The sequence below is a fragment of the Sander vitreus genome, chromosome 6 (assembly GCF_031162955.1).
Source record: "Sander vitreus isolate 19-12246 chromosome 6, sanVit1, whole genome shotgun sequence".
Taxonomy (NCBI): domain Eukaryota; kingdom Metazoa; phylum Chordata; class Actinopteri; order Perciformes; family Percidae; genus Sander; species Sander vitreus.
The window spans coordinates 31,609,082-31,625,062 of NC_135860.1; the positions used below are offsets into that span (position 1 = coordinate 31,609,082).

A 15,981-nucleotide genomic window follows, 5' to 3' on the forward strand; every position below is an offset into this window, starting at 1 on the left:
GCTGCAAGCATCGCTGTAGTTTGAGTTTGATTAAAATGTGTTCCATACAGATGTACCCTTGATGGCATTTGAAACTGGTGACAAACTGTTGACGACAGCTTTTACCCTTATCTGAGATGGGTGTTTTTGTTTGGCTTCTAACAGTGAGACTACTCTAATCCTTAATCCAGCTAGTTGCATTATCGAACGCACGTCATACATTGACATTAATGCAATGTCATAACAATTCATCTTAACTGCAGGCTGTATTTAAAATCGTTTTATGAAGAAATAATATAAAGAATATAAATAAGTTATTTTTATAGAATAACGTAAGGCTGGGCGATATATAAATAATTAGGGCTAGGGCTGAATCTCATTTCTCTCTTACCCCTTCCCCTTACCCTTAGTTTTGCGCGTTCACGTGAGATGAAGGGCTATCCCAATTCTCGTTTTGATCGAGGGGTAGGGCTAAGGGGAAGAGGTAGATACCCCTTAAAATCAGGCAAAGTTGCAAGCTTACTTGAAACCGAGGGGTACCCAGAATACACTGCGCAACCGGCAACAATGGCGGCCAGATCAATCAGAGAGTCCCATGAATTTGGCTTTGGCTTGGTATTTTTGGCTTAAATAATTGATTTAAAAATCACGACCGTCTTGTTTTGTGCTCTACACAGTCCTGTACATATATATTTGCAACCATGTTCTTAATTGAAACGTAAAATCGCTAGTTTGCTAGGCTAACGTTACATTGCTTATTTGCACAACAGTCCTGCATTTCTCTGCCTTGAATGGACTCCATGCATGTCTACAGTTTTAACTAAACTCCATTAGCAGCGAATTTCGTTTCATATCGGTGTATAACACTACTTGCTTTGGAGACATCGATCCGTGCTTTACATATACCGTCCTGTATCATACAGGGACGCAGGAGGAAACCCGGCAGCTGATCCACTTTCGGGCTGAAAACGAGCAGAAGTTTCTTAAATCAAAATATGCTGCAAAGCAACTATGGGAGTGAGTCATGCGTTCATGTTGTAGCCATTCATTATTGTATTGGTACTGTGTTATTGTAATGTGTAATTCCTTCCTGTTCATGCACCTGTACATTGTTGTTGGTTATGATACAGAACACTAATGAAAGAAATGGGGTATGAGGGGAAAGGTTACTGGCCAACAGGCATCAGACTGGGGTCTGGAATTTCAGAATAGCTGTAGTTTGTTTGTGGTCTTGTGTGTCTTTTTTGAGTTTTATACATTTGAGTGCCTTTTTTATATATATATATGTGTGTGTGTGTGTGTGTGTGTTTGTGACATGTAAGTTATGGTTCTAATAGTTGATAATGGTTCTGTAATATAATATATTTTTATATAATGTTTTTGCCTGTTATGTTTACTTTATTGGGCAATAAAGACGTGTCATTCAAAACAGAAGTGTTTCTGAACATCAATGACATTCAAAACAGTGATAACTGAAACAGATATACAACACACCATGCAGTGTGTATAAAAATATTTATTGCAAACAGACCTTAGTAGTACACAGATAAGAACATCTGCATCTGCACCACCACCACCAAAGTGAACATAAAAGAACTATAAAATATATACATGCATATGACACTGTTGTCAAAATCAACGCAATCGACATACACACGCTTGCAGACGGCATCTTGGAAGTTTGTGATCAATACTTGTCGTCTCTGGTGATGTAGCAGCCAGCTAGCGATGATGTATGATGACGTTACCGTAAACAAGTGGTGTCTCATTTCATAGGGGTATGTTTTCACCCCTAGCCCTTACCGAGGGACAAGGGCTAGGGGTAAGACGAAGGGGTAGGGCTGGGATCTTAAACGTTTTTTAAACCAAGGACCCCTAAACTGAAAGAGAGACAGAGCAGGGACCCCCTACTACATACTATATGTTGTATAAAATTAAGTTGCATATTAAACTGGGCCTACAACAAAGTGTAGGGGGGCCTAAAGCCTTTATACATACCTGTTTAGTGCATAGAATACTAAGCTATTAAAACAATTATTGTGAGCATGATTTTATAAATCATCTTTAAATGTTGCACATACTGTACATTTGGCACATTAAATCCTTAGGATGGACTGTATCTGTGGATACCTTAGTCTACCTTACCTATAGGCCAGTAAGCCTATCATCAGTGGAGATTTATATTTGCTAATAATATGTTGGATTCATGTTAAAGGAGAATTCCGGTAAATTTCAACACGTAGCTCTGTTGTTTGGAAATGTGGAGTGATGTCAGTAGCAAGAAAAACTATCGGTGCTGCCTACACCATGTTATCCCCCTGCTAGCGTTAGCACCCAACAGGCTTAAACGGGGCACGTTTTAAACATGTTTTTAGCCTCTAAACATGCTTGAAATGTCATTACAAGTACCTACCCATGTGCAGTGATTCCTTCCGAGGGAACACAGCAAATTTGACTGGAATATTGGATTGTAGGAGTTCGACAATCGACTAGTGTGGACTTGACCGGAAAACAGGAAATAAACAGAGGTATGTGCACTGGCTGGATTAACACAACTTTTATGCCTTTCTGTCACATCTACAGCAGTCAGATTCACTGTGTTCACTCGGAAGGAATCACTGCACATGGGTAGGCACTTGTAATGACATTTCAAGCATGTTTAAAACTTGCCTTGTTTAAGCCTGTTGGGTGCTAACGCTAGCAGGGGAATAACACGGTGTAGGCAGCACCGATTGTTTTCGTTTTTTTTGCTACTGCCAGCACTCCAAATTTAAAAACAGAGCTACGGGTTAAAATTGACCGGAATTCTCCTTTTTAAGACATTCTAAATTCCATAAAAAAACCTTCAAAAATGAACTATAATTTGGTGACCCCCCCTGCAGTGACTATGAGGACCCCCTAGGGGTCCCAGACCCCTGTTGAAGATCTCTGGGGTAGGGGAAGGGGTAAGACAGAGAAATGGGATTCAGCCGAGTCTGGTAGGTTCAGAAAATGACATCACTTTACTGAAATGCAGCCTTTAAAACCAGGAAAAGACAACACTTGTGTCATATCACGGTATTATGATCATAGAAAATAAGACAATAAAATTTAAGACGATATAGAATAACATTTCTGTGGCTGCTTGTCTGTGAAGTTATCAGTGGTGAATCATTGAAGCCACAAAGTTGGCTGCTGCACTGCCTTAGATTACTTACAGAAGTGAGTATATCCGTGGTTTTTATGTCACCTGAATGAATTATCAGATGTTCCCAGTGGCGCACTACTTTGTTAACCTTTACGCCTGCTTATTCAGCTCTCCTCTGCTCCTTGCCAGTGTGTACTAAAGAGGAAACGCACTCCAGGTGTTATAAATTAGATGATGTGTCTATGCCGGTGTGTCTAACTGAGGAGGAAAGAAGGTAGATGGGGCCGAGCTAGATGTTTTAATCACCCCATTCTCCTTCCCTTTCCTTCCCTCTGGCCCTCCACTCATCTCATTACAGGCAGGAGAGGGTGAGAAGTGAGGCCTGCATGGACCTCGGCATTAATTATTGAACCCTATCTTTTTTTACTCCAGCTCCTCCTCCACAGTCTCTATTAACCCCCAGCTAGGTATAGCACGCACATCTAGAGAGACCCAGTTTGGGGATTTAACCATTCAGAGACGGTGCTACTTAATAGCCTGCATGTGACACGTTTGCCTACACAAGCCGTATATAGTTCTCCTTTTTAATTGCATTTTAATTGTGCCTCGTCGCTCCAGTTGAGCTTCGGTGCTAATTAATTCCACTCTGTTTTTAAATCGGCGCTCTTGTGGCGAAGTAAAGCAAATAATTATCAAAGCTGACAGTTGACTTCATGCATTGTGTTTGTCATGTTGGCTGGCTTCTGCTCTGCTCATTGCTAGGGCTGTACCCAAAACCTTTTGGTTTTTTTTAGCGTCGGTGGCAGCGGCACCTGAAGGCATCTTTATTTCACGGAAAAAGAGGGAAAGAAAAGAGATGAAGCGACTGCTTTGTTGTTGCAGGAAACCTGTTGTTACACAAAATCCTGGGCACCCTTCATTTAAAGCTAGCTGGCTCTGGTGGCTGTAATTCTGCACCAACACTTCAGATACAGTATTAGGGGACCACTAAGGCCTATATAAAAGAGACTTCAGATACAGTATTAGGGGACCACTAAGGTCTATATAAAAGAGACTTCAGATACAGTATTAGGGGACCACTAAGGCCTATATAAAAGAGACTTCAGATACAGTATTAGGGGACCACTAAGGTCTATATAAAAGAGACTTCAGATACAGTATTGGGGGACCACTAAGGCCTATATAAAAGAGACTTCAGATACAGTATTAGGGGACCACTAAGGCCTATATAAAAGAGACTTCAGATACAGTATTAGGGGACCACTAAGGCCTATATAAAAGAGACTTCAGATACAGTATTAGGGGACCACTAAGGCCTATATAAAAGAGACTTCAGATACAGTATTAGGGGACCACTAAGGCCTATATAAAAGAGACTTCAGATACAGTATTAGGGGACCACTAAGGTCTATATAAAAGAGACTTCAGATACAGTATTAGGGGACCACTAAGGTCTATATAAAAGAGACTTCAGATACAGTATTAGGGGACCACTAAGGCCTATATAAAAGCATCCAAAAAGCAGCATGTCATAGGACCTTTTAAATATTTGAATATTCGGATCCGGGCCTTGCCCCGGTCATTGCCTCCTGCCGTGCCCGGTCGATTTGAATGGCTCAATTGGAGGCCAGCTAATGGAGGTTTTGAGGCCAGTGTGGCCAAGGCATTCAGACAACTTGAAGGCAACCTGACTGTGATGCTGTCAATCTCACTGTTATCTCCTTCTGTCTCCTGTCCCTGTCTTTTTTGTGTGTGTGTGTGTGTGTGTGTGTGTGTGTGTGTGCTTTCTGCAGGTTTGAAAAGTCAACATCAAACCTTCACCTCCCAAAGCCTCTGAGCACAAGGAAGAAGACGCAGCCAAGATGTTCAGCACCAAAAGGTCAGCACAGTGTCACTTTTGATCTATTTTTATCCACTCAAAATAAAAGCCCGGCAGAAATCGCCGAGCGTTTTGACACGGCTTCTGCTCATAATAGCTGACATTTTATGGTCAGCGGTGTTCCACGGATGACTTTGTATTTCAAAAGACATTCATGTGCAGAAAGGTGATGGTTGATTTCAGGTCAAACACAAAAAAAACATTCCCCTTCATTGTTTTTTTTAGTATAAAGTCTGTGAATTATATAGTTTGATACACAATATCTTTACCCATATACACTTTTTCAGCTATCAGATTTCTAAATGGGAAGGCCCCAGAGAACCCTTTATACTGAAGTGTAAATACTCTCATAAAGCCTTCGTAGGAAGATTAGGAAACTCAGTTCACAGTCGTCCTTGGTTGTGTGTACATTCTGTATTTTTTTATGTGACTCGTGGTAGCGCACAGTCTGCGTGAATCATTTATCACTTTGGTGCTTCTGGTTGTTGACTGCAAGGTAGAAGTGGTCACATTGCTTAGCCAGTATGTGTGAGGTGGATCAAAACAAAAGGCTTTGGGTTGCTTCTTCTTCAATGTTGTTTTAATCCTAGCTGAAAGAGTTCACAGTTTGAGTTTGGTTTATATTTAAGTGTCTTTAGTACTGGATACATTACTGAGAACAGCCCATTTATTTTCCCATTGAAAACACAAATCCAATTTCTCTTGAATAACTAACCCCATGAATTCTAATACAACAGTACATTTTGACTCAATGAGGTAGTCAATGTGCTAGCCTGGCTTCGCCCTCCTACGTACCGCTCAGTTTTCATTTTCCTTCAGTACTCCGTCTGGGTTTGCGGTATATTCTTGGGTTTTCTCTGATCAAATTTTAACAGGTCCAATCAGCAAACAGAGGGACTGGCTGAGAACGATGACGTTAAGGTTTGGTAACCTTCGGCGAGTTCCGTAATGGCGGCGGAGAAAGATGCGAGCGAAGACATTCGGTCCGTTGTGACAACGCTGCCGAATTTCCAGAAGTTAAAGCCCGAGCAAGAACAATCTTTGCTGAGTTTTGTTGGTGGCCATGATGTTGTGGCCCTCCTCCCCACGGGGTTCGGGAAAAGTTTGATTTTCCAGCTCGCTCCGTTTAGTGGTGAAGGAGTTGGCTAAGGCTAACGCTAGCGATGCTAAGCCGATAGCTGTTGTCATCTCCCCTCTTGTTAGCCTGGTCCTACCAGACAGGACGTAGAAAGGCGGAGCCAGGCTACCAGAGTGGCTCTGGGCAGATCCAATAGTTTTAAACTTCAACAGAGTACCCGCCTTCAAGGAAGTTAACACTTGTCAATGGAGAGTGGTCAGACTCTCTGTACAAATGAAATGTACAAGAGTATGGCTTAGTAATGTGCATGCTTATTTCCAAATTTTTAAAGCTTATTCTGTTCTCAAAGCCTTTAGCTTTATAACCTAGGGAGGTCCTGTGCAGAAATTGCAGCCTGCTTCCCTGTAGTTTTTCAACAGGAAATTTTAAATCAGTTGATTAAATTCATGTGTGGATGACCCATACAAGGAAGAAAAAAAAAATCTATATAATTTATTTAGATATCTTTTTGAAAATATTTTTTACATGTAGATGACATTTCAAATATAGTTTTATTTTACTACAACCTGGTGAGAACGTACAGTATCTGCAAGTGCAGCATATACAAGATACACGTTCTATTAGGAAGTGACCATTCACAAAACCACAAAATAACAGAATAGTTTAATCACACAGTAGCTTTGCAACAGTAACAAGGAACAGAAGGCCTGTAGAGCATTGGCTTTCTCAACATGATGACACAGTGAGCACGGGGCTGTGGTAAGGGCAATACTAGAGTTTGGAGGGTGGTGTCTTTGCTTTAGCTTTTCCAAAACCAAAAATACAAGAGCAAAAGTGTAAGAAAATGTTTAAACAGTGCATTTGTCTGCTCTAACGTAAGCTGCAAATGTTAGCATGTCTAGCTAACTAGCTTACAAGCTACTTTAGTAACCTTTGGGTTATTTTCTAGGCCAATAAACATTTCATACTACATTATTTTGTGAGGCTACAGGATATAAAAAAAAAAACACTGTGCAAACCGGTCATAGATGCTACTATATTAGAATGAAGGGCAACGTTAGCAGCTCTTTATTGGATTGGGGAGAAGTTTACACTACAGCTACCCCAGTCCAACTCGTTATCATTCCAAAAGACAACAGTTCTCATTTGAAAAGCTTTTTTTCGTGTTAAAAGTGAAACATATTTGAAAACACAAACAATAAATCATGCTAAGCAGCCAAACAGTATTATGTAAGAATGACTTACAAGTCTGATTTTACATTTAATTACTTATCATACGAGGACTAACTAGCTCTGCACTGCAAGAACAACTGTTTCATTATTTCCATGTGCAACCATCAAGTTCATATTTCAAATCTTTATACAGGGTTCCCATTTTAAAACAAGTCAGCCGGAAACATGAAAACGTTATCCGAAGACGGCGTTTTCAACCAGCTCATGGAGCTAACGTTAGCTTAATTAGCTAGCAAGCGACAGCTGATAAAATCTGCCATGACAGTTGTCATTTCATCTGCCAAAAGAAATGGTTGCCTGCTTTTGTCTACCTCTGTCTGAAATCAATTGGACACATTGAGTACGTTTACATGCACACCAATATTCCACTATTATTTGATTCAGGTCATGTAAACAGCATAGTCCGGTTGGATATTCCGAATAAGGCCTTTTTCCGAATATAGCATTTTCTGATTAAGAAATCAGGGTTTTTACCGCAGTTTACAGACAGTTTTACGGCCTCTTGGCTGTTTACGACTTATGGTCAGCTCTGTGCGTTGCTATAGTTGCTGTACACAAACCAACCAGCCAACAGTCTGCAAAGCTGCAGACCCGATAAGAAGGAGAACCACAGCTACTTTTAAACACTATCAAAGACTCAGATATCAACAGGTTTTTGGATATTCGCACACGTCGCAGCACGGACCTTTTCAAGCTGGTTGAAGGAATGAAAGAGAGACGTTGTGTTCGCACTGTCCATCAAGTCCACCACCACTGGTATACTTTGAAAAAATCCTATTTTGCAAACGGGACTATTAGTGGAATATTCACTTTCATTAGCCATGTAAACAGCTTAGTTGGAATATCATCTTTTTCGGAATAAGGGCAACAACCGGAATGTGATGTGCATGTAAACGTCGTCACTGATGCGAAAAAATTTCAAGTGGCAATAATCTGCCCCTGGTAGCATTTTAAACCACATATGTGCAGTACGAGAACAGGAAGCCTGACGGGCGTAGCAACAGTAGCTAATGGGGAAGGAACGTTCTGATCCGTTAAGGCCATACATATATCAAAATACTAATATTCTGTTCATATTGAATCTGTCTCTAAACCTACTTTACTCTAACCTAGTAAGGTTAAAAGTTGATGAGTTGATAAAAGCACAACACAAGTCCCCAGCCATAACTAAAGGGAAAAATTCAAACCGAGGCTTGTCTTCTGAAATGAATTGACAAAGAGGACTTTCCACTGCATTGGTAAGATGTTGATTGCAACTTTTCCTACACTTTGATAGTCATAGCTTCACATATAAGGTTTGTTTAAGGTGTCTTTCAGGACAAGATGTCCAAAAAAAGAATACAGGAATGTGTTTACAGTAGGAAGTTTCTGTTGTGGTTATGGGAGGATTATAAAGTATCATAATGTGATGGGGACTGAGTGTTGTCACAATGCCGCATCTATCCACCCATCTCCTCGGGGGGGTAGTGTGTTCATCGTACTTGTGGGTGGGAAGATGATTAAACGAAGCCAGCTCTCCATATATAGTGAGCTGTGTCAGCACAGTCGGTGAAACGGATACGCTCAAAATGACTCTAATAGGCTGCCGTCTTAAAATTCAAAGACTCCAAAAGCTCATTCACATTTTTTGCTGAATAGGAAACAAAGCATTTTTCTCTCGCTAAACTGCTGAACCAAACAAAGTGGGTGAGGAAATCTGTGTATCTGTCAGAGATTGCCATGTGCCGTTGTGGCTTTATCTGTGGGTTTTTAATATTGGCTTTTCTCTTGCGTTCCCTCGAGTCATTGCAAACAACACTTGCGTATATTGCTAGAGCCAAATTAAGTCTTTCATTTAAAAATGTATTCAAACGTCTTAACATAGCAGTTTAGCTTTGATTTGAATGGAATGAAGTGTGGAACAGAGGCACGGATAATAAATCCAAAGCATTCTGACTATGTTTAGTGCTCTCTCCTCTGATGAACTGCTTCGCTGTTATGGATAAACTGGGAGTGCACAAATCCACAGCTTGTTTGTTTGTGTCTACATGTGCTCATTAAAATGTAACTGGAGCACTGTTAATCCCAGTCTTTCATTCTGGATGAGAACATTATGAAGTGGTCCACCATAGCTTTGATTTGGGTTACACATTTAAGCTCTTACTTGCTATAGCTTCTGCCTGCTAGCATATATCAACTCCATAAAGAGGAGAGTTATGATTGTCCCTGAGTCTTGATGACATTTGTAATGTTGTGATTGCTTAAGGCCTAGTTGACAAACTTTCACCATTCCGTTTCACTTTAAATGTTAGTGGATTTCATTGTGGTCGGGCATGGTATTTCTTTTGTTTTGCCTTGTCAATAGCAAATAACAAGCTACAGAGTTTTTCACCACAATCAAAAAATAGAGTAATTAATTTGTGTAAGCCAACTTGCAGCAACCTGTACAGCTGTGTCAGTCTCATTCACGCTTTTCCATCACCATTTTTCACCAATTTTCTGTTGCTATTTTTCACGGATGTAGCTACTGTACTAATTCTATTTTTTCTATTTCTTATAATACTTTCTGTATGTTTTTTCTCCTGTGTCTATTTAATGTGTATTTGTGATTATTCTGACGGGAATTTCCCCAGTGTGGGATAAATAAAGTCTATCTTATCTTATCTTACTCTAGGTAGTTATGTATGACAATGACATCCCCGTTCTTAATCCCACCTGCAAAGCTCTTGTTAAATTGTTTCTCCGACCAGCAGAAATAGCAGTGGGCACAACACTGCACCTATTTCAACAAATCAGAGATATGTAACGTATTTATCATTATTTCTAAAGCCCATCCCTTCCTACCACAACTAACACTCACTGAATTGCTTTGTTTAGTTGGGTCAGAAGGGAAGGTAATACAAGTGGTAATGCAGGTTGTAAACAAATTGCCAGTTAAACCATATAATCCAAACCTCTTGTTTAATTAGAATATAAGTGAATACACCTCAGTTGTCTTTTACAATCTTCCATTGTGAAATTGCATGCGCACCATTTAATCTTGAACCAAATGGAGTCTACGGCAGACAGATTGTGTAGTAATAATAATATTTGCCTTCATTTTCACTTCCAAAAACGTAAAACTGTGGGCTGTTTACAACCGGTGTAAAAGCCAAAGCTACAACAACTTGACACATTGTTATTCACCGGTTATTCCCTTGATACTTCTGACTCCAGGCATTTTTGCAGAAACCTTTTCACAGGTGTTTTCAACATTTACTCAATGTCTATTTTTGTCATTTCTCCCAGCAAAAAAGTTTTATACATGGCTCCTGGCTCCTTTTGTTGTGGACCAGTGTGGGTGGACCTTGATTCAGTTCAGGACCTAAAGGAATGTCGTTACCATGTTGTCAGCTATTTGAACTTTGACTATTTATTCCAACCTATGTTCTCCTTGTAACTATTCTAATCTACACTCCATCTGAGTAGTTCTGTTTTGTAGTTAATTTTGGTGACAAAATACTTCAGACTACAGACGTCGTGTAACTCCAGCTCAAATACAAAGCACAGCCTCAGTTTGACCCCCCGAGTTTCCACTCACCACTCCACAGCATTATCTTCCCAGTGGAGGGGTTTGCTTGAATGACTGTGACAAAGAGTAATTTGATTTCCGTCCTCAGGTTGTCAGCCATGTAGGGTCATCAATTCAAAGTAGTTCCTCCCAGCTGTTTTTGGAAACAATCGGGACAGGGAGAGGAAATAACTGTCATGCCGACAGCAGCTCAGACAGAGATCATGGAGATGACGGCGTGCAGGTGTCACAACTGGACCAGTAATTGCCTTCAGTTGGGAGCTGTAATGAAATTACCACAATATGAGTCGGACTCATTAGTGTCAAAATGGCACATTTTAATCTGACGGAGTTGATGTTTAATGTAGCTTGACTGGGATGCGTGCTAGGCGTACATTGTGGGATGCCCCATTATAGTGATACATTGTGGAAAGGTGCCTTCCTGTGGTGGCTGGCAGCCTCACTGGATGACTCATCGCAAACAATTCAAACAATAAAGAAAGTTAACGCCTTTTTATCTGTCAGGTCACACACACACACACTGTCCATGACGTGTGCAGTATGTCCTTGGCATACTCTTGTACCGTGATGACACAGCGTGCATGTACCTGCACCTCTGCCCTCATCTATACAGCGATCAGTATGTCACATATTCATCATGGTAGTTAGTTTGGGTGGGAAACAAAATCAATTCACCTATGTAACGTTATTTGTTTTTTGCGACGATTTTTAAAATCTGTTCTTTACCCTAGAATTGATATTTTTAATTTATTTATTTTTACTAATGATTCATCTAAATATGTTCTGTTTATATGGTATCGCCGACGGTGAGAAAAACGGGTCGAAAGCAGAAAATGCTGTAAATCCATGCCATGTACTTCTGTACAAGTGAAATAAAGGTCGGACTGTCTGACTGATTTTATTTAGAAAACAATCCGTTTTTAGAAATGTGTGTGTGTGTGTGTGTATATATATATATATATATATATATATGTGTGTATATATATATGTGTATATATATGTATGTATGTCTCTAGAAGTGTATTATTCAACTTTTGTTTTTGTTAAAGAATGAAAAAATCGCAGTACTCAATACTTCTAGAATCACAATACAAATGGAATCGGCACCCTGTGTATTGTGAAAGAGTCCAATTGGGACAAAAGCATATTATCCAAGCCCTATTTATCCATCAGGTCACACACACACTGTCCATGACATGTGCAGTATGTCCTTGGCATACTCTTGTACCGTGATGACGTGCATGTACCTGCACCTCTGCCCTCATCTATACAGTGATCAATATGGCACATATTCATCATGGTAGTTAGGCTTCTGATGGCATCAGATCTGTCATGTCTTACGCCGGATTCCCTTTATAAATCACAATTGACTCTAAATGTGGCACAGCCATAAATAATCATGTCACACCCATAATTGCCCTTAAATTGTCACTGAAACGCCCCAAATTAATATTCATCCATACCAACGTCACGCGCAGAGAGGAAAACAAAGCAAAGGACTTTCACTCAATGTGAAGTTGTAGTTCTTGTTAGAGAGGTGGAAAAGAGGAACATATGTTTGGAGGGCACAGTGTGGCCAAAAAAGCTGTAGAGTGACAACATGTTGCAGACGCAGTTAATGCAATAGTACTGCATTTGATGCAAAAAAAACGGCTAGTTTCTACTCCGCGAAAGTGTTTATGCCACGGGACGCCGGAGCTGAACCCCCTTGAAGTGGGACAGGTGTCGGCACAGCACCGGCACGGCGTGGTTTCTCCGAGTGCTCCTCTGTAACGCTGGGCCCAAAACAGCACAGAGATCCAACAGGACAGCTCCAGGAAGTCGGAACCGGCTCTGAGGCCACTCGTCCTCGTTTGCCGGCAAGTCTTCTTGCGGTCGGTCTCCATTTGCCACATCTTCTGACAGTGCAAAGCCAGCCATTGTGCGTCATTACGCATGGCATTTCTTTTTGATACCCATCAATTAGATTGTATCTAAAAACCTAAAAGTATCGGAATAAATGACAAATAGTTCTGCGCAAGGAGCATGTAATTAGTAAAACTTTCTATTGCACCTTTCACAATGGTTAAAACATGCTTTAGACCTACAATAAAAACATTTAAAACAAAAATAAAACGATCTAAAGCCATAAAAATAAACACTGCATAAAATATACTATGATACTGTATATGATGACCATATTAAAACAATGTGCTCCGCCAGACGGAGGCATCGAAAACAGCATCAGTGTATACATTATTTGTCCTGTTTATCGTATTATTCATGAGAATAAATTCCATAACATGCCAATATAATTACAGAACATTTGAGTTTTTTTTCGCAAATATATCTTCATTTGAGTTTACGATAGTATCTTGTTTTATTTTGTCTGTTTTTCACCGCAGAGCGACGAAACAGGTGGTTTTGTAGGATATTAATTGTAAGAATGGCTTTGTGATTTCTTCATATCATCAATGAGAGGCAGTATTTTGTTTATTTTACACAGTGGTCTCAGTTCCACGTGTTTCATCTGTGTCGCCGTTTCTCATTTCACCCGTTTCTGTGCGTGTGCCTGGGTCAGAGTGTCCGTGGAGGACCGCACATGTTCCTGTCAAATTAGCTTTTTATAAATCCCAATTATTGCGTAGAGAGCGGCTTATGTCTTCTTTTGTGTGTACGCCACGTTTTTAAATGAGGCCCCTTAGCTGTTGGTCGACCATCAAGGGGCCTTGCACTTGATTACTTATGTATGCAGAGAGAAGAAAATGGTGTCTGGGGAGTAGAGTGCATGCTGGGATGTGTTAACCCCCCGCAAAGGCCTGCTGATGTAATCATGATGAACAGGCTGCCATGCCGACGCCGCGCGCCGACTCTCCTTGGACCCACCTTGAAGGGTGTTGCAACAGTGTGGTTGTGACTCATTCAAAGATATTATCTGTCTTGCACTCTGAGGACTTTGTAAGACAATATACATTAGGCTGGACAGTGCATGATTGATTTAGTTGAATGCCAAGCAAGTTTTTGAATTTAATAAGAGAGGTTTCAATACAATTTTTTTCCCTTTTCCGATACTGATCTGAAATTGCGTATCGGCCAGTACCGATGTACCGTTGTATGGCTGGCTCAGGTTTAACTAGAGCTGGGCAATATATCGATATTATACCGATATCGTGATATGAGACTAGATATTGTCTTAGATTTTGGATATCGTAATATGGCATGTGTTGTCTTTTCCTGGTTTTAAAGGCTGCATTACAGTAAAGTGATGTACTTTTCTGAACTTACCAGACTGTTGTAACTGTTCTATCTTTTGCCTTTACCCACTTAGTCATTATATCCACATTACTGATGATTATTTATTGAAAATCTGATTGTGTAAATATTTTGTGAAAGCGCCAATAGTCAACACTACAATATCGTTGTGGTATCGATATCGAGGTATTTGGTCAAAAATATCGGGATATTTGATTTTCTCCATATCGCCCAGCCCTAGGTTTAACCCTTTGTGAATGCAGTACATACAGAGAATGAATGCTATATAACTTTCTTTTATTATCTAGTTTGACAGTCAGTCATTGCGGAAAAAGAACAAACTACTTTAAAGTAGTTTATTTCAAGGCTTAATTATGTGGTATCAGATCAGTGCATAGACTCACCAATACCAACATTTAAGGCAACACTTTTATCAGTATTGTGACAACTATTAAGCCACTTCTCTAGTAGTTTCTGAAAGGCTGGCATGTGTCCATTATAATGTTAACCATCTTTGTACAGCAGGGTTAGGGTTAGAACAAGGTACAGTACCTTGAACAAATGGCAGTAGCAACAATACTTCTACTTTGTACAACAAAACAATTCTAGTTTCATGCATCAGTCTTATTTTTGTAGTTTATACCGTTATCTCTATCAGTATTAATAACTTTGCGCTCACCAAGGTAATGGACGAGATTTGGAAAGCTAAATAACGGGACAAGAACACGAGTGTTCAGATAGTATAAGTTGTTAACTCTAGGTTAGCCAAACCTTTTTAAAGACTAAACAAAACTCCATTTAAAAACATCCATTCCTGCTGTAACTTTGCACACAATTTTTTACGATCATTAGCCAATGCTTTGTCTGAAATCACCATCTATTAACTATATATTGACCTATATTTATTGTCCGCCCTTTTTAATGAATGTCCGAAACATTAGTGTGAAATGTATGCACTACATAGTGACTTCAAAGATTTGTACAGTGGAAAAAAAAGTAGTGCCCTTTACATGGACTTTCTGCTATTAATCTCACAATGAACTATGTCAGATTTGAAAATTACAGTTGTGCGACTGTACGCCTGTAAGTGATGATGCAAATTAATTAGAGATGCACCGATTACAATTTTTAGGCCGATTCCGATTTTAGCCGATTTCGATATATTTAGCAAACTAAACTTCTATGTACGAAAATAGGTAATGGCAATACAATAATATATAAATAACAAATACAAATAAAATAAATATAGCCTCCTTGCAGTATGAAGATATTTCTCAAAACACACACACAGGCCTGTTTGAACGTCAACAGCAACGTTACCTGAAAACAGCGTGGAGTTCCTTTTTTAGCAAGTTTGCTTTATGTGTCATTGTGCATAAATGTGAACACTACCGTTGCCGTCAACGGGCTTATCTGCTAACGTTAGCTACCGACGGTTACCTCGGAACAATCCAGCAAATAGACGGTACCCTAGAGTGCCGTTACCTGAAACAGATGATTTAACGTCACTGCTCATTTTACACACAGTTTAGCAACAAAACTAAACACAGAGGGAAAATTACAACGTTTTTAATGTTTGTATTGAGCGGTGTGCATCGTTTTAAACAGTAATGTTAGTACAGCGTGTCGGAGGAATACAGCGTCTCTTTTTTTTCATACAGCGGCTAGCGGGGCGTAAGAGGCAGAGGGACCGCAGCGTTTGCTAACGTTAGCTTCTTGTCTCATCTGGGGTCTGATAAACAGTAAACTAATCAAAGTCAGTGTGCCCAACGCTATTTTCCGATAAACTGTAGCTGTCATATTCCACGGGACCCGCGTGAGTGCGGTTTTCATGTTCCAGTTTTTCAGCCTCAGGGGGGAGAGAGAGCAGCTGACTGTTGGCCTGAGATCAGTAGAGCAGCCCT

At 40.1% G+C, this 15,981-nt stretch overlaps 1 protein-coding gene across 2 annotated transcripts in view; it reads left to right on the forward strand.

Moving 5' to 3' along the window:
• The window catches only part of oxr1a (oxidation resistance 1a), a 232,130-nt gene that overhangs the window by 24,564 nt on the left and 191,585 nt on the right, over nucleotides 1-15,981 (forward strand). For both annotated transcript variants that reach the window (XM_078253735.1, XM_078253731.1), the window contains exon 2: nucleotides 4,900-4,985. In XM_078253735.1, coding sequence (XP_078109861.1) covers nucleotides 4,969-4,985 — 17 coding nt within the window. In that variant the 5' untranslated portion in view covers nucleotides 4,900-4,968. The remainder of the gene's footprint in view (nucleotides 1-4,899; nucleotides 4,986-15,981) is intronic.